This window comes from Puma concolor, chromosome B4 (genome assembly GCF_028749965.1).
Source record: "Puma concolor isolate L17-30 chromosome B4, mPumCon1.1.hap2, whole genome shotgun sequence".
NCBI lineage: Eukaryota > Metazoa > Chordata > Mammalia > Carnivora > Felidae > Puma > Puma concolor.
Window position 1 is genome coordinate 71095491 of NC_141673.1, and position 21916 is coordinate 71117406.

General features: G+C 36.9%; 1 protein-coding gene across 6 annotated transcripts in view; it reads right to left on the bottom strand.

The window, feature by feature from the left end:
• Positions 1-21916, bottom strand: part of TMEM117 (transmembrane protein 117) — a 497242-nt gene that overhangs the window by 12042 nt on the left and 463284 nt on the right. For all 6 annotated transcript variants that reach the window (XM_086713605.1, XM_086713606.1, XM_025930316.2 and 3 more), the window contains one exon: positions 1051-1180. In XM_086713605.1, the coding sequence (XP_086569731.1) occupies positions 1051-1180 (130 nt within the window). The remainder of the gene's footprint in view (positions 1-1050; positions 1181-21916) is intronic.

Here is a 21916-nt window from a genome sequence, read left to right on the forward strand (position 1 = left end):
TTTTACTCAGCAGCACAGACGGTAGTGTAAGCACAGATTTCTTCAGCAGTTTTTAGCAGGTGTGGGATCCTAGGCCATTGTCCTTGAAACACACACATTCACTCTGTGTAACCGAACAGCTTGGGAACTAATGCCATCATATATGTGACCATTCAGCTGTCTGCTTCTGGTTATTAAAAAAAAAAGTATAAAATGTAACTTCAGGAAGACCTTTTATAGATGAGAATGACTGAGAAGTCATGAAAGAATATAATAAATCATATCGGAGCCATTTAGGAAGCAGGGCATATATGCACAGGAAATAATCTTGAGGATCTGCAAGAAGCTCACGTGAGAGAAACATAAGCTCTGCCACAGAAGTAGGTTTTATTCAGTCAAATGAGAAGTGTCCAAACTCCCTAAAGGCACATGGTCTGACTGGTGCTCTGGGTTACCACTGTTCCAATCTCAGCAGGAAATGAGGACCAAAGTGTAAAAAGTATAAATGCTGAAAAAAAAATACCGAGCTGCATGTTGTGAGAAAGCAACCAACCTAATGAAGAAAACCAAGGGGGAGTTGTAGATGGAGTTTGGCAGAGATAGCTAAATATCCATGCCAAGAAGTGCGGCCTCCTTCTCCAGGAATAGTATGCTAGAACAGTAGATGTGACACTGATGTGGCTGCTCAGCTAGAGACCACATTTCCTCCCTGACTCTTAAGTGGGGACATCTGATGAGCTACTGTCAATGGAATGTGAATGGAGGGCACATGCTTCTTTCCTGTGCCAAGGCGATTAAGAAAAAGGTAAGCCTTCTTAATCATTTTCTCCATTCTCTTTATTCCCATCTGCCTGCTGGATGTTGAAGTTGGAAGTATTGAAGCCGCTCATAGCCTAAGTCCCGGAATGATACTTTGGAACCCCCAGGTGACCTGGAACCACCTTGCACTGTTACGTGAGAAATAAAACTATATGTATGCATGCCTCTAAAATGTTACTGTTTGCTTTTTTATAGCAGCTAGTATTACTCTAAGTAGGAGACAATCAAATTGTGTTTAAAGTTACAACATACCTGTTATGTGAATATGATATTCCTCCTTGAAGATCTTCTGGAAGAAAGGAATCTTGAACTGCATGTGAGGAGTGTGCAACCCAGGAAGATTTACATCAACATCTCCCATAAAATGTGGGAATTCCCAGTCCTGTCAAAGAAAATCAACATAAAAACATATTTGTGATTTGTTTCGTTCCTAAGCAGCAAAACACCAAAAATTGACTTTTTATAAGCACTTATTTTAAAATCATTTAAATGCAGCAAGCTGTTGGATGTTTCAATCTGTAATGGTTATTTTATGTACATTAGGTAGTTGCATGCATTCAAAATCAAAATTAAGTCATAACTTACATCCTCAGATTTTCTCTTTAATGTGGTACTAAGAAGCCAATATAGAATTGATTTGCATCTATACGTGTTTATCTCTTTCATTCTGGAGAACTGATCTTAAATTTTTATAGGGAGGAAGTGATCCATATTTTATAAATATGTGGTAATTTTGTTATATTTTGTTTCCCTACCTTTTAAAAATATGAACCCTCTAAGACTATGTTTTGTGTAAGAGGACAAAGTAAAGAGGATCTAATTCACTTAACCAAGTTTTTCAACTCACATCCAAGGGCCTTTTATTAATCATCTCTGTTGACTTACTACATGCAATGGAAAAATGCCAAAGACTCCTGTCCTGTTCTCTTGCAATTTAGCATCAATTTGAAGCAGATGATGGAGGGCCTGACATGCTAGCAGGAGAGATGAACAATGAATTAATTCCCCAATGATCTTAGTTATTTTCTTGTTGTAAGGCAAAATCAGGAGGGCTGACCCTCCCTCTCCTAAGGAAGGGAAACAGATGCAAATGAGGATATTTTTAGGTGTCTCATCTGCTCTTGGTTTTTGGATAGAGCACCAAACTGAAGTTCACTACTAGCATGTGAAGAAAGAACAGACTAAATAGACTCAAATATGAACATCTGAGGTGGATCCATAGGCATTCATATACATATTTTCACTTTGAATAACTAACTACTAAATTATCAGTCCTATGTTTAGTGAGTATCTTTTAAAAATATTACTTAAAACATAATGGAAAAAATATGCATTTCAGATTTCAATACATTATTTTAATTTAAAAAGTTAAATCTTTCCATGACTTCTATATATTCAGCTTATACACATATGCCAATAATAGAGTGGCTGGAACATTACAGCGGCCTCCATGTCCATCCCACTCCCCTTTCGGCTGAGAATTCTGGTCAAGGGAGGATAGGCTTCAGAGAAAAGGAGCCTCTGTGAGTGGCGGTCGCCAGGAAAGTTTTCAATGTCTATTAATTTCATGACCAATGAATCACTTCAAGCTGATAACAAGAAATACACAAAAAGAAAAATGAAATGATACCACATCATCTTTTTCTATTGGTGTGTATGCACATATCTTGTTGGTCTCACCTCCCCTTGTTTTTCAGACATCAGCAGTAAGTAGACCTGTAATTTGGAAAATTTGGAAATCCCAAAGCATAAGCTGGATCATTTAGAATATTTTGATCTAAAATATTAGTGGAAATGGATTGGTAATAATACTTGTGAATTACTGCACTTTATTAAATTGCATTTTCCTTTATTTTTCATCGACATTACCTTGCATTTTTTGTTACTTGAAATACTCTTGCTAAAAGAATTGGAATTGAATTTGGTCTTTTGCTAAAATGTAACTGACATCTCCCAAGAAAAATTATGCTTGACACACAAAGGGTCTGATAACCAGAGTATTTTTCCCTTTCCCTGGATAAACAACATAAAGCATTATCAATAGAGCAGTTCTCGTTTTCATTTTTTTTTTTTTTTTTTTTTTTTTTTTGGTTTAAGGAAGAGAATAGTTCTTGGTAGTGATAGGGCAAGTATAGTTAGTGTACCTTCTTTTTTGAAAGGTGCTCTTGGACTGTTCTCGTTTAGCTTTTTATTCCATGAAATGGAAGTTTTCTACCAGGTATGAAATTGGATTAGTTCAAAAGTACACTTAAGAGATTTCTTATAGAATGGGATCAAAGCTTCATTCACCAAAAAAATAGTTCCTCAATTATTTCCCACCTGCACTTGGAGGAAGATGAATTAAGGAAATTGAGTGTGGACAAAACAGAAGAGAAACTCTTGATCCTTATTTGGATGATGGCATTAGTGGTTTTTGTTTTGTTTTGTTTTCTTTTTGTTTGTTTTTTTTAAAGAAGGGATCAGGACAAGGAGTTCCCTGGAATGTGTGATAGATGTAGCTGGTGCCATGTAAGAAAAGTTTTTGAAAAGAGGATTAATAAAAAAGAGATGGTACATTCTTTTAGAGTCACTCCTTCCATATGATTTTTTATAATCACCCCATCTTGGTTTTCAAAACCCTTTTCCTTAATCTTGGAATTCCCTTCTCTCCTTGCTAGTCCATTTTTGTGCTTCAATTCCTACTCCCACATACTTCTCCAGACTCATGATTGGATCAGTGTAAATTCTGGTCTCACTTGACGTAGAGTGGAATGGTAATAATAATAGTAGTTGCTATAATTTGCAGGAAGTGTGGGGCTTGTCTTAATGGACAGCAGGTATCTGAGGCTGGTGATACCTACTTTAAGTAGGTGAAAGAGGACGGAGGATGGTGTTCTGAATCTCTTTAGGTTTCAGCCTCTTTATCTATAAATTGGGGTTAAATAGGGGTGCCTGGGTGGCTCAGTTGGTTAAACATCTGACTTCAGCTCAGGTCATGATCTCGTGGTTTGTGGGTTCCGGCCCCATCTCAGGCTCTGTGCTGACAGCTCAGAGCCTGGAACCTGCTTCAGATTCTGTGTCTCCTCTCTGCTCCTCCCGTGCTTGCTCTCTCTCTCTCTCTCGCTCTCATAAGTAAATAAACATTAAAAAAAATTTAAGGTAGATAGCTAGATAAATAAATAAATAAATAAATAAATAAATAGGGGTTAAATATTGCGACCTCACGGGCTCCTTGGGAGGATGAGATAATGCATGGACAGCAATGAGCACGGTGCTGGAGACAGAAGGAAGCGACAGGGAAATGGCCAACAAGCATGGCTGGTTTCCCAGCATGATCCCAGGGTCAGTTTTATCCTGAGAGTGAAGCAGAGGAACGTGATAGGTCTGTTTTCAGAATCACACATAGGCTGCTTCCAGGTCCCGGTGAGAAAAGTCAAACGCTGTCTTCCCCTTTCTGCTCTCATCCACTGCACAGTGCTGGCCTCCTGAGGTCTGTGACTGGGACTTCGATCAGAGTGGTGTTCTCCCAGAGGGCACTGGGAGCAGGGCTTTAGAGAAGGTGCCTCTCAAAGAAACGTGAGGCAACCTCAGGGGAAAGATGGAAGGACATGACCAACTTGGTTTCTTGTGCAATGTGGTGACACTGTTGTGACATCCAGAAAGAACAATGGGGGAAGGGAGGCACTGCTTCTGGGCAGGTAGGAGCTGGTAAGCTAGCACATGAGTAACTAAGAGCTGAGGAAATCTGTGGGCATTTGGCATTAATTATCAAGCACTTGCAATGTTCTAGCATCACCCTAGGCTATGTATTTATATTTTACCTATGTACAAAATGATTGTGAAAGCTTACTATTATTAGCCCATTTTACAGATGAGGAAATTTGTCTTAAAATGATGTACTTGCGTTGTGGCAGAGCACAGCCCGAAGAATAAATACCTTCTGTCAGGCCATGCTTTCTGTGTGAACAGTGATAACAGTTACTGTTTTTCACTCTGAACTGGGATTATTTTGACCTGCTCTATCTATTCTACTGGAGAATCAGTGATGACAGTCATCTCCTGCTCGTCTCCCACCAAAAGCCGTTCCATGAAAACCTTTGAACTGCATCGCTGCCTCCTACCCAAGGGGTCTCATTTTTTATCTGACTCAAATTTGAACAAGAAGACCATGCCTAACTAGTTCTCCACTAAGCACCTGTCCCAGTGATAGCTGGCTTCTAATCACGCTGATAAGTTGGGTCATTTGACTAACAGGTGATTGATATCAAATACTGAGATTCTCTTGACATTATAACTGGATGTATAGCCAATTTCATACACAGCTTGTATATAAATGCTATGAGAATCATGGCTTGCTTTCTTGCTGTGTAAACGTAAGGCATATACTTTGGACACAAGATGAAAATGTGGAGTTATGAGAATGATGAGGCAAAATGTGTTTAAAACCATGGTAGAGATAGGCTGACACTGTGACTGTATATTATGAAATGCTCATTTAATTTGTTCTTCAAGAAACATTATCAGTAGTAATTCAAGGCTTCCTTACTCCTTTCTGTTAGTAAATCTAACAATGACTACAGAAGTCTATCACATTAATGGTTCAGTGAAGTAAGAGATATTTAGGCCCATCAGCTCATACCTGCCCCTCCACTTCTCATCAGTTCATGGTGACGAACAGACTTCCATCTTTGTATCTTGCTTCATATAAGAAACAGTTAATTCTCATTCCGATGGGCATATTTCCCATATAAAAATAAATGAGCAGTGCCATGGTATATATCTAATCTTATTTCTTACATACTATGGCTTACTCTGCCTATAGCAATAAAAATCACATTTGGACACTGATGTCCAAATTACATTGGGACATGTAATTTGGACTGATGCATCCAAATCTGATTCTGTGCAAATGTGGCCCTCTCATTCATGGACCACATTTGGACAGAATTTCAGGGAAACATTAAGTATATAGACAAAATGGTCTCAGGATATGCTGGATTCATCATTCCCTCATGTTTTCTCATTGAGACACATGCCTTGGGGCCAAGAGAAAGAACTTGGTACTATGCAGAGGAACTCAAGCTTGAAACCAACACTGTTTTGAATTCCCCAACTGGCATTCAATTTCCCAAATCAAATGAAGAGACCTCATTTCTATTTAGAGAAGCGTTAGAGGATAAAAATGTAATAACACTGACTACCCCACAAAACTAAAGCCATGGTATCAGAGCAGAAGTTTAATGTGTGTGTTCGTGTGGGGTGCAAATATTGGCCACTTGATTTTTTAGGAAATTAAGACAATAGGTTAGAATTTACTGAAAAGTAGTGATCACCATTTCAAAAAGAATTGACAGTAAATTCTTAGATGTTAATAAAAATTAGCAACATTTTTTCAGTGGAATAATTTATCTCCTCTTTATAGGCATTAGATTATTAAGCTTTAAATGGTTTCAAAAGATAACTATACAGATATGCTTTTTTTCATCTTCATTAATATCTATTTCTCCTCATATTTCAAAAACGCATTTAGTCCTATGAATATCAGAACATCATCTCACCAAAAATTTCTCCAGCTTGTAAAGTAGCTTTTCTATGTTGCTAGTGTCCTAGCAACAGGATTTTAGGTAACAGTGAACTGTGGTGGCCTGAAGAATTGTACTTATGCTTTGGGTGATATTTTTGTTTCTTATTAAGAATCTCGAGGGCCTGATTTCTTTCAGCAACCCTATCCTTTTAATTGGCAAAGTTTCCTTGGTATCACTTGGCTGAATAAATCCTTGAAAATCTTGACATATAGTAGATTTTGCTTATTTGTTTGTTCCTTGCCTATCTCTCCCATTGGAATGTAAGCTCCAGGGAGCTTACATAAGTTTTCCCTGCTTTGTTCACTGGTCTATTCCTCATACTTGAAGGAATGCTCAGCATATAGTAAGAACTCAAATATTTGTCAAATTGATGAATGGAACTCTCTGCAAGTTTAACATATACAATAATCCCTTGTTGGTTTCATGTAAATGGAAACACAGAATGGATTTAGGTAAACAGAGGCAATGCAACACATACTTGTCTTTCTAAAATGATATTACAAATAAATCTGAGGCTATTATGAAAAAAAAAATTGGTTGTCCCCCCCCCCCCCGCGCCCCCATAAACTAGGTATACTGGAGTCATATAGAGCATAACCCAAAGATTAAACCATTTGCCAAAGATCACAGAGGAAAGGAGACAGCAGATAACTAGAGAAAGAAAGTGGTCAAGTGTAAATATTGTGAGATGAGTTAATGTTTGGGGAGTTACTAAAAATGCCTGTTGGGATGATCCAAGACACCCTTTTAGTTGCCAGATTTACAATTAGTGAATGTAAAGAAATTCATGATACATGTCCGATCTAGTCAGAGAACAAAAAAGAGAATGTAAACCAACATGTGATTAAATAAAAGGGGAGGATCATTTCCCACAGTAGGTGATGGCGGGAAGACCGCCAAGGCAAGGCTGTCCATCAGAGATACCCTGCAGTAATTGAGAGTGATGTACAAAAGAGAGATAGTAATTGTGAGTGATGTACAAAAGAGATAGCAGGAAGTTATTCAGATGCCCTTTGACAAACACCTTCTTCTTACATGTTGTTCTTTCATCTTCCTTTAATATTCACTATTTTTCCCCCTCAAGGGCAAATGCATTCTATAATATTTTGAAGTTTTCTCTCAGGAGGCACATTATCTATTTTAAAAGATTTTAAATCTTTAGGGAAAAATCATGGCTTTTCAGTTGAAGTAGGCTTTGTCAACAAGTAGTAGAGATGGCAGATTTCATTCATTGCTAAAACAAATCCCAAGTCCAGCTGTAAAGCCTTACTTAAAATGTTCAAAGAATGTGACTCGTTTGTGTGTTTTTGTATATTCTAAGATACCAGTTAACTCTCAAATCATGGTCCAAACAATCTAATTTATCCCAAGGGCCTATTTTGTAATGTTACTTAATATATTTCTTCATCGATAATTTTTCTTACTTGCAAAAGCCAGTAAGAATTTTCCAGGCTAATTTTGAAGACAACATATATCAATGAGATATAAGCAATGGTTAAATGCCTGTAGAAAAAGCCAATAATAAGTCAAGCCCAGAGTAGATTTGAAAAGTAAGTACAGTTTTTTGTTACTTTTTAAAGACCCTACCATGAGGTTCTGGGAAAAGAGAAGTTGGTTTTTTTAAAGCTTTTTTATATCTACACACCTCGAAAACATCATTCCCTTAGGCACCAAGATGGAAGAGTGTCTGATGAAATGCACTGGGCCTCATTAACAGATGTCCTGCTTTGGCAGACTGATGTGATGAAGGACAAAATAAAAGTCAGTCCTGTAAGTGTTTACAACTAATAGAAATGCATCATGTGCACCTAGGAATAATGGGAAATCAATACCCCTCACTGGGGTGATACAGTTCACTGGTACACAAGAAAGAGTACTTGACATCTGAGAGACTCCTCTGCGGGGGGATGGGAGGAAACAAACCATTGCCTATGACATGTTGCTGATAACTAAAGTTAGTGCAAAGTCTAATTTTTTTTACTGTTTGTTTATTGAGAGAGACAGAGAGAGAGAGAGAGAGAGAGAGAGAAAGTGGGGGAGAAGGCAGAGAGGAGGAGACAGAATCTGAAGCAGGCTCCAGGCTCTGAGCTGTCAGCACAGAGCCTGACACAGGGCTCGAACTCACAAACCACGAGATCATGACCTGAGCCAAAGTCAGACGCTTACCCAACTGAGCCATGTGGGTGGCCCAGTTAGTGCAAAGTCTAAAGAAATACATTCTTATAACTCAATAATGTCCTTTTCAATAAAATTATCCATCAGTTATCAAACAACTTACTTTGCACTTCGTAAGAAGAATGACTATTAACTACCTAATAAATTGGCATATTTTTTACTTAAATGAGAGCTCCTAATAATTAGTCTTTCCCTTGTAAGGAAAGAGTGAAATCTAGTGGAAGGAGGTCCTCAGACAACACACTTTTATGTTATTTGTCAGACACTGGCTGCAGTTCAACAGCACATAGCCCTTTGCTTACTCTGCGCTTTATTGTATTTGCACATTTGGTATGAAATGTCACTGCTCCAGTATCTGTTCTGGCTCTGTGCATGCTGCCAGCAGTGGTCACATTCAATTGTCTGAATGACTAATTTCTTCTATGGGCTATATAGAAAAATTAATTTGCATACTTTCAAAAGAATAGATATTATTGTCCTTGGTAAAATTTTTATTTAAAAAAATTTTTTTAATGTTTATTTATTTTGAGACAGAGAATGAATGGGGGAGGGTCAGAGAGAGGGAGACACAGAATCTGAAACAGGCTCCAGGCTCTGAGCTGTCAGCACAGAACCCGACGCGGGGCTCGAACTCACAGACTGCTAGATCATGACCTGAGCCGAAGTCGGCCGCTTAACCGACTGAGCCACCCAGGCGCCCCTAAAATTTTTATTTAATATTCAGGTAATTTTTATGTCTGAAAAAATGATAATAGTGGAGATCAGTGGGTAAATGTAATTCAATATAAAAATATTCACTTCACAGATAGAGAGTATGAAGTTGATCTAAATATCAGATGGGTGGTTAAGATAAACCCTGTAGGATTTCTTGCAATGGGTTCATTTCCATGATTATCACTTCTTTCAGGAGTGTCTTGTAGAGCATATATTCTGGTCAGGAGACCAGTCAATCAGCAAATAGCATTATAATATGGTGTCAAAGATTGATAAATACTCTGAAGGAAATCTAGCAGGGTTAGGGGATGAAGAGTAGTGAGTTAGGGGTGGGCATTAGTTTAGTTAATCAGAAGAAAGCTTCTTCGAGGGTGAACTTTGTATGCAGTACTGACTGGTAGGAAAGAGCAAGCCCCGTAAAGTTGTGGAGGAGAAGCAGATCAGCTAGGAGGAGGATGCAAAGACCCTGAGGAGGGAATGAGATGGGTGTGCTCAAGAAACAGCAAGGGTAGAATGGTGGTAAGAGTCCGAGTGGTGCTGGCTGTAGGAGGAATAAAGACCAGTTAGAGCCTGCTGCAATAGTTTAGCTGTGAGATGGTGGTGGGGAAACATGGGTGGTGAGATATTCAGATCGACATGTATTTTAAAGCTATTACCAACTGAACTTCTGAACTTACCAGTTGCTAAAACAACCAGTAGCATTAACTGGGTAAGGAAAGATGGAGGAACCAATACACTTGTAGAAGGTAGGGAAGTGGGTAAGAAACCCAGAGATTTTTTTCAGAACGTGAAAAATTAGACATCCAAATGGAGGTAGTGTGTAGGTAGTTGGGAGGCTTAGGGGAGAGGCAAAAGCTGGAGATACAGATGTGGAGTCACCAGTGCATGGATTGACTTAAAGCCTTAGAACTGAATAAAATCATCTGAAAGGACAGGAAAAGAGGAGACTTATCAAGGACTGAGCATTGAGTCACTCCAACATTTAGAAGTTAGAAGAGGAGAGGCCAGGAAAGAAAACCGAAAAGGAATGGCATACATTACAAGAAAAACAGGAGAAAGTGGCATCCTAGAAGTCAGGTGGAAAAAGTGTTTCAAGAAGGAAGTAGTGATTAACTATGCATCTAAAAAAAAACTGAGTAGGAAGACTGAAAATTAAATATAGTACTTGACAATATGAGGGTAGTTAATCTTGATAAGGTCTCTGAGCTCCAGAGGAAGATGATATTGTGGACAAAAGCCTGAGTGGAGTCTGTTCAAAGGAGAATAGGAGATGAGAAGTAGAGGCAATAACACAGAACTCTTATGAGGAGATTTTATTAGTGGGAAAGGATAAAGAATCAGTAACTGGTGAGAAACTATAATTGTACTAATTTCAAAGAAATTTTTTTTTAGTATAAGGTAAATTGAATTTTGGCAGACTAGGGGACTCTGACACCCTAAGATTCCCTTTTCGTATTTTAAGATGAATGTTAAAATCTGTCCACCAGTATGGATATTCTCTGGTTGTTTACAGCTGATGTTTATTCTGATTGGTCAGTACCTCTGCCTTGCCAGTTGATAAATATTATGACCATCACTGTCTGTAAAGTCAAAATAGATGTTTTCCTGAAGAACAAAACAAAACAAAGCAACACTGGGCCAAGTTCATTGTGTCTTGAACGAGCAGGCTTTTAGAGACAATAAGCCAGATCCTTGCTGCTCTGTACCCAGTGTGGTTTCCTTCTGTTTTACCTTTCATTAAAGACTTCAGATTCTGGAGCAATCACAGAGTCTCTGCTCTGACCCCCATGGACAACTCAGTGATAACATGAACAGAAAATAAAACCTTTAGAGCAATGGATTTGAACTGTCAGACTTTCCAGGCCTTTCTTCGATGAGTTTTAGGTCAAGAATGTTCATCCTCTGAGCTCTAGAGACAAATTATCAACCCTCAAGTAAGAGAGCAAAGACTAGGAAAACAAGATACATAGGGGCAGGGTAGGATAGAAAGAATAAAATGCATTTTGTTGTTTGAGAATTATACCCTCAGTGAATTGAAAAAAAAATTGAAGCTATTGACAGTTCAAAGGTCAATAGCCAAGAAAAACCTCAAATACATTGTTTTCCTTGTTAGCCACCTATGGGGGAGATATTCTCCCCCCTCAGGGTCCTTTTGGAAAACAAGTTTACATGCTAGGGTAAAGAAGACTTGCATGCATGTTAGTAGTTGCCTGCCTTTATATTGACACTATTCATTCAGAGAAACCTGAGGTGGTGACAGTGGGCTAGGTATATAAATTCCCCACAGCACTGATAGAGTGATTAAGTCTACATTTCTTGCAGAAGTTGTCTATAGCACATTCAAGTCACCCATAGAATGGGATCACACGGATATTCAACTAATTCAGCAGCTATTCAACACCCACTATATGCAAAGCATCTATTCTCAAAATATATCAAATGGCAGTAATAAATAAATACAGTTGTAGACAATGAGAGTCAGTGAGGCTATAAGCCTCCAGCCATGTTACCCAACAGATGGATGGTAAAGAAGAGACCAGATGAAATTTAATTGGTAATCTCTAAACTATACTTCATTACATCCCCCTGAGAACTGTATTTAGGAGAAAGAAAATACCTGTTGAGGAGATTAACTATATTTTCATACTCTATTCAAACTCTAAGCAAGCCAGTATTTGTCATGAACCTACTTTATGCCAACTATCTGATCCACTGTAAACCACCTGCAAGTATATATGGTAGGAAGGCTTTTTATCATTTTACATGGAAGTAACTCAGGCTCAGAGAGCAGTCAGGTAGCTTGCCCAATGCTGCACAATAGGTACCAGAAAGATTTGTACTTAGGTCAGTCTGACTCCAGAGACATTTCTATACAGCATATCCAGCTTTTTCATGACTTTTTCTTCAGGTTCTAATGTCACAATTATCTTCCCATCTAAAAGCCAACTGTCATACCAATATGTGATTCTATCTGATGCTAATTTGCATTTGTAATGTTCTTTCTTCCTTCCTTCCTTCTTCTATTTTTCTGTTTCTTTCTTTCTTTCTTTCTTTCTTTCTTTCTTTCTTTCTTTCTTTCTTTCTTTCTTTCTCTTTCCTTCTTTCTCTCTCTCTCTCTCTTTCCCTTCCTTCCTTCTCCCCCCCCTCCCCTTTATCTCTCTTTCTTTCTTTCTGAGAGAGAGACAGAGAGCAGAGAGAGAGGGAGAGAGAATCTTAAGCAGGCGCATGTCCAGTGTGGAGCCCAACACGCACTGGGCTTGATTTTACAACCGTGAGATCATGAACTGAACCAAAATCAGGAGCCTGATGCTTAACCCACTGAGTCCCCCAGGTACCCCCCAAAAAGCTTCCTTTTAATGTGTGTTGCAGCTTAGCTTGAAATAACATTTTCTCTTAATTATTTTGCTACCTAACTTCCATTGCAAAGTAAAGGCATGGCAGTGGATCTATATTTATCCTGAAAGTCATTGACAAAGCCTGCATAATTTGCAGGCTGAGATACGCATTTAACTCTAGATGGTTTATGACCATCTTAGAATTTTTACTGCCAATGCATGGATTTGGCTCTAAAGTTAGAATATTTCTAGTAATGAATACTCTCTCCCCAACTCCTTTGCACTTCGGTTTTCTCACCTGAGGATATTTTTCATCATGTTTAGGCACTCTGATGGCAGACTCCTATATCATTCCATGGGAAAACAGGATGGATTTGGGGATAATTTAGTGCCCACTAGTGATGGCTATCAAACTTTGTGACTTCTTAAAAAGACAACTTTTATGTTCCTTTGGAACTTGTATGAAGGTAAGATTTGTGCTCCTAACATATCGTGGCTGCACATATCATTAAGTGATAAAATTTTATACTATGTAGGTGATGAGGCAGAGCAAAAACACAAGAAAGAGAACTATAAGGATAATAATATATGTATTTTTGCATAGCAATTTCACAAGCTATTTTATTTTATCTCTAGTTTTCCTTGTTCTGTGTGTTGAACTGTGTCAAGTTACTTTGTTACTTGGAACCCCTTATTTCCAGGATTTAGTCTTCTTGTTCATAATTATGATTAGAAGATGACATAATTTCCATAAATATAACATTATGAGTAATTTTATTCAAAGCCCTTCTTGATATTTGATCCTAAATAGAATACCAGTGTAACCCACGCTAATGAGTACATTGTAATGTTATGAGGTTGAAGCTTCACATCTCTGTGCAATATATCAGATTTCTAATGAGATGTGTCATATTTAGAAATGTTACAAGCAATATCCTTGAGCATATGTGGAAACAAGGTAACAGTGGACTTGGGGAAGGTGTTAAAATTTATCAGAAAATAATTTTATGCTACCTCAGGATAATATCTCATAAAATTTTTATTCATAAAAATTAAGCCTATGGTTCTGAAAATTGACTTTTAATGCACAGAAAAACTATATGAAAGAAATCATAAAAACTAAACATAAAAACATAAAATTTTGCCTTCAAGCATTGGATTATACTTGGTGAGTCATAGGTAAATGTGAAATTATTACATTTGCCAGTTGCCAAAGGCTTTGCTTTATGGATATGTGCAAATATACACATAAATCAATTAATATGTTATTTTTCCTATATAAACCCAAGTAGACTTGATTCATTACCTCTCACTAGAGAAGAAGTTGGCAAATCAACATCATTATGAAACTGTTCAGGTGATAGACTATGTTCAGAAATTAATTTTCTGAATAAAGTTTCCAAATTGTTTTCCAGAAATGTGACTTGCTGACTTAACTCCATCCCACTTCCAGCTCAGATACCTGTATTTTTAAGACTGCATTTCTCTTTTAAACAGTAAATCCACTCTTTAACAGTGACACACACAGACTACAAATTTCAACTAATCACATATCATTTGCCTTTTAGTACAGATGCATGATTGTCTTAGCCAGAAATGGGTATTCTTTAAATCTCTTCTTTGGGAACAATACATATATATAAACAATGTTGAGGTGTTTTAATGAAATGCACCTGCAAGTTATGCTAATTAACTCAGGGTAAGTGAAAGATTTCTTCATTTGTACTTCCTGAGCCTTGATCGTATACATTGTAAAAGAATAAATATAAGAATTCACAATTTTTAAAAACTTTTCTTTTACAAGTCAATGGTCTATCATTTAGCACACCTTCACTGACAATTCTATACCATGGTCAACAGGTTACTCATGCTATGATCCAAAATAAGGAGATGTCCTCTAAAGTGATTTCAGTGAAAAGAAATAAATTTCCATTTACTAATATTATTAAATATCCTGCTTGCCACACCTCTAGCAGGGCACTATAACTAATTAACAGTTATGACAATGGACACCATGCAATGAGCTAAATGAAACAGTCTCTGCACCAAACACAGCTGTTTACATACATTTCCTCATTTTACTTCTTAAAGAATTCTATAAGGGAGGTTTTCATTTTCCCCATTTTGCAATTGTGAACCGGGGTTCAGCCCACTGCACTACAGCTAATAAGTGAAAGGGAAGGGACCAAATCTTGGGTCTTTCTAGCCTCTGTGTATCCCCAGTGTTCTTTATGCTCCCCAGTGTACTTGGTGAGTAGTAGGAATTTAGCTTGTCCTGGCTCTAAATGATCTATTACTGTCTTGGTCTAACCGTTGTTTCTTTTGTCTCTCTCATCGAGCCCAAAAATAAACTACCAAATTGTGTGGAGATGTTTGCCCATAATTGTTGTTTGTTTCTTCTCTATAACCACAACTACCCTGATTTCCAGTTATTACTTTTCATCGAAACTAGATCTTGCTTCTACCACCACCATTTCTAAGCTAATAAGTGTTTTGTTTTCCTGGTAATAGATAGTCTTTTTTTTTTTTTTTTTTTACTTTTTCAAAGAATATTTGTATGCTCAACATTTGTTGGTGTCAGCCCTTCTTCTAAGTATTGGTGATATCTCAATGAACCGGGTAGACCTGATTCTAGGCTCTGCCTTTGTGGCGTTTACAGTTTGAGTGTAGGATAAGTATATAAACAGACTCATTTCAGAAAAATGATTAGTACTAAAGAGAAAATAAATCAGGATGATTAGTTGACAGAAGCTACTTTAGATAGGTTAGCAAAGATCTCTGTAAGGATAGAACCTCTCCAGCGAAAGGTACCAGGTACCATGATACATGCTATGGATGCAACAAGGACCAAAAGAGATCAACAGAGTCCCCACCATAAAGTAGCTTAAATCTAGTGGGAACAAGATAAAACAACTAGTAGAGTGAAATAAGTGGTAATAATGGTTGGAAATAAATTAGGGTCTGAGAAAGAGAATAAAAAAGAGGACAATTGAGGGGCCATCTTGGTAGAGGTGACACCTGAGCTGAGACCTGAGGATGAGAAGATCCAGTCACACAAACAGCAGAGAATATAGAGCAAAGCAAATGCTTAATTATCTACTTGATGCCAGGTACTCTTGCAGGTCCTAGAAACACAACAGTGAACAAAAGCCCAAGTATACCCTGACTTCTTGGAGCTTATACTTGAGTAAGTGAGTTGGACAAGAATCAAATAATGGTGGAAGCAGACCTTGATACTTCTGGGTTAACTTGTATGGTCATGCCCATCTGTCATTTACCTAACCATCACAATATCACAGTTTGGATCTATGTAACTCTTCTTGCTATTCTCCTCAGTGCTAGAACCAAAGAATCTTATGTTATAGCTCCATGATAAACTACTGCATGGTGTTAACTTTTCACACTTACGTGTTGATTATATGCTCCTTAGAGATATACTCAGTCCTTAGCACAATGCTGAATACACAGTAGGAAGTAAAACGAATTCAATTGATTATTCACCAACATTTGTTAAGTGCTTACTATGTGCCATAAATTTTACAAGGCCTTGAATACCAAAGATATGAATCAAACTTCCTGCCTCCAGGAAACTTATCTCCTAACAGAAGAAGTGAACACGTTAAATAGCACTTATAAGGTAATATGGATGCACTGTAACACAGGCATAAGGCAGGTTCCCTATGGACCGACTGGAAAAGGAGTTCCTCATTCAAACCGTTAGGAAATGAGTAAATTAGCCAATCATTCTCCATCTTCCATTTTCATAGTGACCATAGGCTATTAAAAGTATGTAGATCATCACCACGCAATAGGACTAGGAGGTAGCCATATGCATTGCTCATCTTTGCTATAATTTGTGGAGTTGTTGGTTTTAAACACAGACCAGATAAGCTTTTCTCAGTAACTTTGGTTTATCTAAATTTAGGTTAGCTGAAGATCATCTTTCACAGATGCACTTTTCTTAAAACATTTTGACTTCAGTCTTATTTTCCCCAACCAAGACCCTGCTTACTATAAGTAGTAAAATAAAAATGCAACCTATAGAACTGCCACAATGCTCAATGCATATCATTTGAATACTACTGCTGAACAATAAAAAATGGGACTGGTTTGCAAAATTCCTGGGAGTTAGCAGAATTGTTTTTTTTGTGTGTGTGTGTCCCACATTAACCTGAGTCATTTTGCAACATTGCTTTCAACCATGAAACAGACACAAATGGTCATATGATTTCAGATCAGCAAGAATATTTTTGAGAAAAGTTACTAAAACCCCAAGATTTCCAATTCCATGGTTGAGGCTGTATGCCTTATTCATATTTAAGCTAGTATTGACTTCAAACTCTAGTCATCATTTAGATTGATTGCCATTTTGAGTAACATTAGCCAGGCAGTTTCCTTGGTCAGTATTTACATCACACATCAATATTTTTTAATGTTTACTTTAACCAAAGCCAATATTTTTTATCCTTGACTCTTGAGGTAATTACTTTGGTAAATGACTATGGCATAAATCAGATAACCATAAAACAACTCACCACAGAAAACAGTTATGCACATATCATTTTCCTCAATACCTCTATAAGTAATAAGAAAAGTTTACAATCTCATTTACCTTCTTGAAACACGACTTCAAATATTGGTATACATATACACACTTTCTTAATTATATTCAGAGAACATTCAAACATGTATGTTAAAATTAAGAGGGCAGAGAAATTATGTTCTGCTGAAGTAAATCTACTTTTCTACATCTAGTACAAATTTTTTTCTATAAGATTCAACTTTTTCTTTTTTACCTAGTTTCACACTATCAAATTGAATTAAATGAAAAGAAATAAAATCAAGCCACTTGTCTGTGCATAGACAAAAAACTTCACTTTTCACTTTTAAGTAGCTGCTTTGTCAACCTACAAATACAGTTGGTCTTTAGATAAAGTTATTTTCTTATTCTTTTTCTTATTTACATGTTAATTTGGGACTGTGTTTATGCAGTCATGTTTTAATGTACTTACATATACATATTAATCTGATAGTTCTACATCTGGCAATCTTCTCTGCTAAGGAAATAATTTACAAAAGAAAAAATCCTTATACATAAAGATAGATTTCACTGTGTTTTTATTTATTAAGGTGAAAAAGTGGAAACAACCCTGTGATAGAAGAAGGAAACAAATTACGGTCTATTATCCCATGGAAAATTATATGGCTCCTCAGAATTATAATTATGCAAACTTTATGATACATGGCTAAGTGAAAAATACACAATACAAAATTGAACATACACTATAATTCTAAGTGGAATCTTGAATACACACAGTAAACAAAACAAAATAAAAATTAGCAAAAGACATGGAGATAATACACCAAATTTGTTCTGTTATTGTAGTAAAATTACAGATGGTTTAAAAATCCCTTGCTTTTCAAATTTCTGAAGTGTCCATATATTATTTTAATTTTGTCATACAAATATTTATACACACATTTCAGTCACTTTCCCCGTTTTCAGAGCAATTCCTTTTTTTTTTTTTTGGCTTTAAATCTCTAATTCCAACATAGTCAATTTCTTCCTTTAAACTCTAACCTCATCCTCTTACAAATCTTGCTTTTATTCAATCTTACTTTTATTTACTTTTGGCTGAAGCAATTCTTTTTCAGCTCTGGGTTCAAAGGGGTTATAATATCACCTCTGTTCTCTCAATGTCCCCAGTGTGCTGTGAGATTTAATGAGATAATGTCCATGCAGCACTTTCCGTTCCTTACAGAGGGTGCTGTATAAAAACAATGCATTATAATTATTTATGTTATTATAAAACACAAAGGATATTAGACCTACAATTTACCACAAGCAGACAGGGTTGGATCAATTCCAAGTGCAGGCTGGGCAATGTCCCTTAATGCCAAACTAGAAGGAGGGATTTCTGGGGCAGGAGGAAGTTGCTCCTTGCTAGTTGTAGCACTGTGCAAATCCCCAGGTGCTCTCAATCTTAAAACAATATGTTTTGGGTTTAATGTGCAATAGTCTAAAAATTACAGTAGGTCATTTGTATTTACTTGTTATGCCACTCCACTTCTCTTGTCTAGTTCCATTTGAATACGTTCCCAATTATTTATGGGAAATAAACTTACAGAGCCAGCGTTAAAAAGTAGATGTTACTGATTACTAGAGATAAGATGATCTAAGGAGCTGTGTTCCAATAAACATAACTCAATTTCTGAATTGACTTAGAGGTAATTTAGTAAGGCCACCCCATACCTGTATGAATCCTTTGTCTAGCTGCTGACAAGTGGTCAACCACTCTGTGAGCATTTCTAGAGAAGAGTTACTTGCTACTTCCTAAAAAGGCTCTGACACTTAGAATGTTCTACTCTACATTTAGTCAAACTCTGTCCTCCCATACTTATGCTTCCTGAAGCCACACTAAGTGTCCATCCTCTGACTCAGTCATTCCACTATGCTTTTTCTTTCATTCATTCATTCACTCAGTCAGTCAATACTTATTCTGTAGCCATTTGTCCATGCCCTGAAAGGTTCTAAAGACACAAAGGAGATTATGACACTTCTTTCTCCTAGAGCATCTCACAGTCTAATGGAGACACAGACATCAAGAGAGATAAATTATCATAAATATGGTAAATGCTATGTTGCAAGTAGGGAGTAAAGTGCCAAAGGACAGAAAACAGGAAGAGAGGAATCCTGCATGAGAACATTCAAGCAGGTTTCCCAGAGAAGGTGATTTTGTTCTCTGTTGAAAAGAAGACTAAGACTGGCTGAAATTTTGCTAGTTGGAGAAACTGTGAAGAAACACAGGAATAGATCCAAATGGGCAGGGATGGTGAGGAGCTCAGTGTGGCTGCATCTGAGTAGAATGGATAAGACTGAAAGGCCAGTGGGTGAGGGCTTTATTTTCAAAGCTTTCAAGACTGGACTTTACGCCACATGCAAAGAAGCCAATTCTGGGGCTAATGAAAAGCATGATCAGATCTGTCTTCAGGGAGATAATTATAATAATAATTTGGTAGGTTACTGACTAGAATGCAGAGAAGTTATTGCTACAGTCTAGATAAGACATGATGAGGGCCTACAGTCCAGGGGTAGGAAGACAGGAGTGAGATATGAAAAATTAATAATGACACTAATGTCAATCTATTGGATATAAGAACCAAAGGGGTGGAGATGCAAGAGGTAAATCTATTTTCCTAACTTGAGAGCTGGATAGTGGTATCATTAACTATAACCACAACCATACCACAACAAAATACAGGAGGTAGAGCAATCTGGGGGAGAATGGTAAGGCAATAAAATAAGTTCTGGCTGTTAGGTAAGAGGTTCCTATAGGATAGTGAAGTGGTGATGTCCAGAAGACAACTGAAAATGTGGATCTGCAGCTTGGAGAAGAAGTCAGAGCTGGAAATAGACTGAAAAAAATATTCCAAATAAAATAAATAGAACAAAATAGTTTAGATGAACTCAGTTGAATACCTAGTGAGGCACTACTATGATCTCCCTTATTCTTTTAAGGCTGTTATTTCTTCCTAAGATGCTATTGACACCATGAACTCATTCAGAAGATAATAATATAAATGTGAAATGGATGAAAGGAACTTAATTTAACTACATTTTGCTTTTTTATAATTTTGCATTTAGGTTTAGTTGAGTTGTGGTTTATAAGTGCAGTTCTTCTTGTTTATCTGTTGTATATGTAATCCTATAATTTGTCATTTTTATTCTAGCACACAAATTTATCTTCTCTAAGATACACTCAAAAGGAAGAGTAACTTAAGGCATTTCAAGACCTCTTAGTCTTAAAAAAAGTTGCCTCACCACCCCACACATACACTTGGAAGTCAACCAGTGGGTCTCCCAAATGCACATAAACGCAGTTCTCTCTTTTACCAAGTAGCATCTGCCTTTTCCTTTATTTTGTCTATTCTGACTCACAACAGATATCAACTACAGAGGACAATGTCCATTAACTTTCTGGAAAAGTGCTGGAAAGACACTAAGGATTCTAATTAGCCTCTCTCTCTCCATGGTTAGAACTGCTGGTTTTGCCTCCAGCTAACTATTGCCGAAGATGTTCCTGTTCTGCTACTTCTCAGGATCTACCACTAGGCTGATCCATCCTCATTCTTTCTGTTCTAGGCAACCCAGTCTTCTGGTGCTATATGTAGGTTACTTCTATCAAGATTCTCTGTGTCAACTTTCTATTCCTGTAGGATGGATTATTTCCCAAAATACTCCTCAGTCCATCTTGCAAATGGAATCTTGACAGGCCAATCTCCTAGGACTCTCCATACATATTTGATCATATCTGATTCAAGGTAAATACAGATTGGTTGATTATGGGTAATGCCATACATTTCAAGTGGAATAACCAGAACAGAGTCTAAATAACTTCCAAAGCCAACGAAAAGGAATTGTCAAATCAAACAGAACTAAATCTTTTGATGTCTCAGACTTTCATTTTGAGAAACTCAAAACACTATTTCACTATTAATTCAAAGAGAAATTTGATCATTCTAAAGCAATATCAAACAGAAGAGAGACAGATTTCGAAACAAGTACATACAGCTAAAAAGGCCAACTTGTACAAGAAAAACTCATTTTTCAAGTTACTGTGCACCATTTAATTTTTACAACATCATGCATGAAATTTTAGTTACCTCAGCCTTGGGAAATAATAATAAAAACAGCACCGTATATCCATTTACTTTGGGTCTACTGATTTTATTATTTTTAATACTAATAAAAAGTTATATAATATAAGTATGCTGGCCAGATTAATTCTAATTGCATTCTTTTCCCAATGATTATGGTTCTGCATGGAATTTTCGAAAGTATTGAGAAAACATAAAATTTCTTCCTATGACTAATTCTCTTTACAGCTTGATACAACTAAAAATTGTTTCCCAAATTAAAAGCACTTTATTTGATTTTCAGTGAATTTTTTTTTTTACAACTTGTAGTTACCATGCATATATGTCTGCCTTAAAGAACAAACAAAAGGGAAAAAGGCATGAAAAGCGAATAAAAATAAAAGGAAGATAAATCTGTTTACCAGCTTCCTATCTGACCCCAATGCAGAAAAGGCTTTACTGAGGGCAACTGCTGAGAAATGCAATTCCAGTTTTTTTTTTTTGTTTTTTTTTTATGCCACAGTGATATATCTACCAATGCCAGTGCTGTGTAGAGAACAGGATTGTCATCTTAAAAGCAGTTTAGTTTTCAGAAATCACTTGGGATAAGTTGTTAGAATGCTCTAGACTACATTCTAATTGCTATAACTCACTTGGATTTTGACAAGTGCAATAATTTTATGTAAAGTTAAA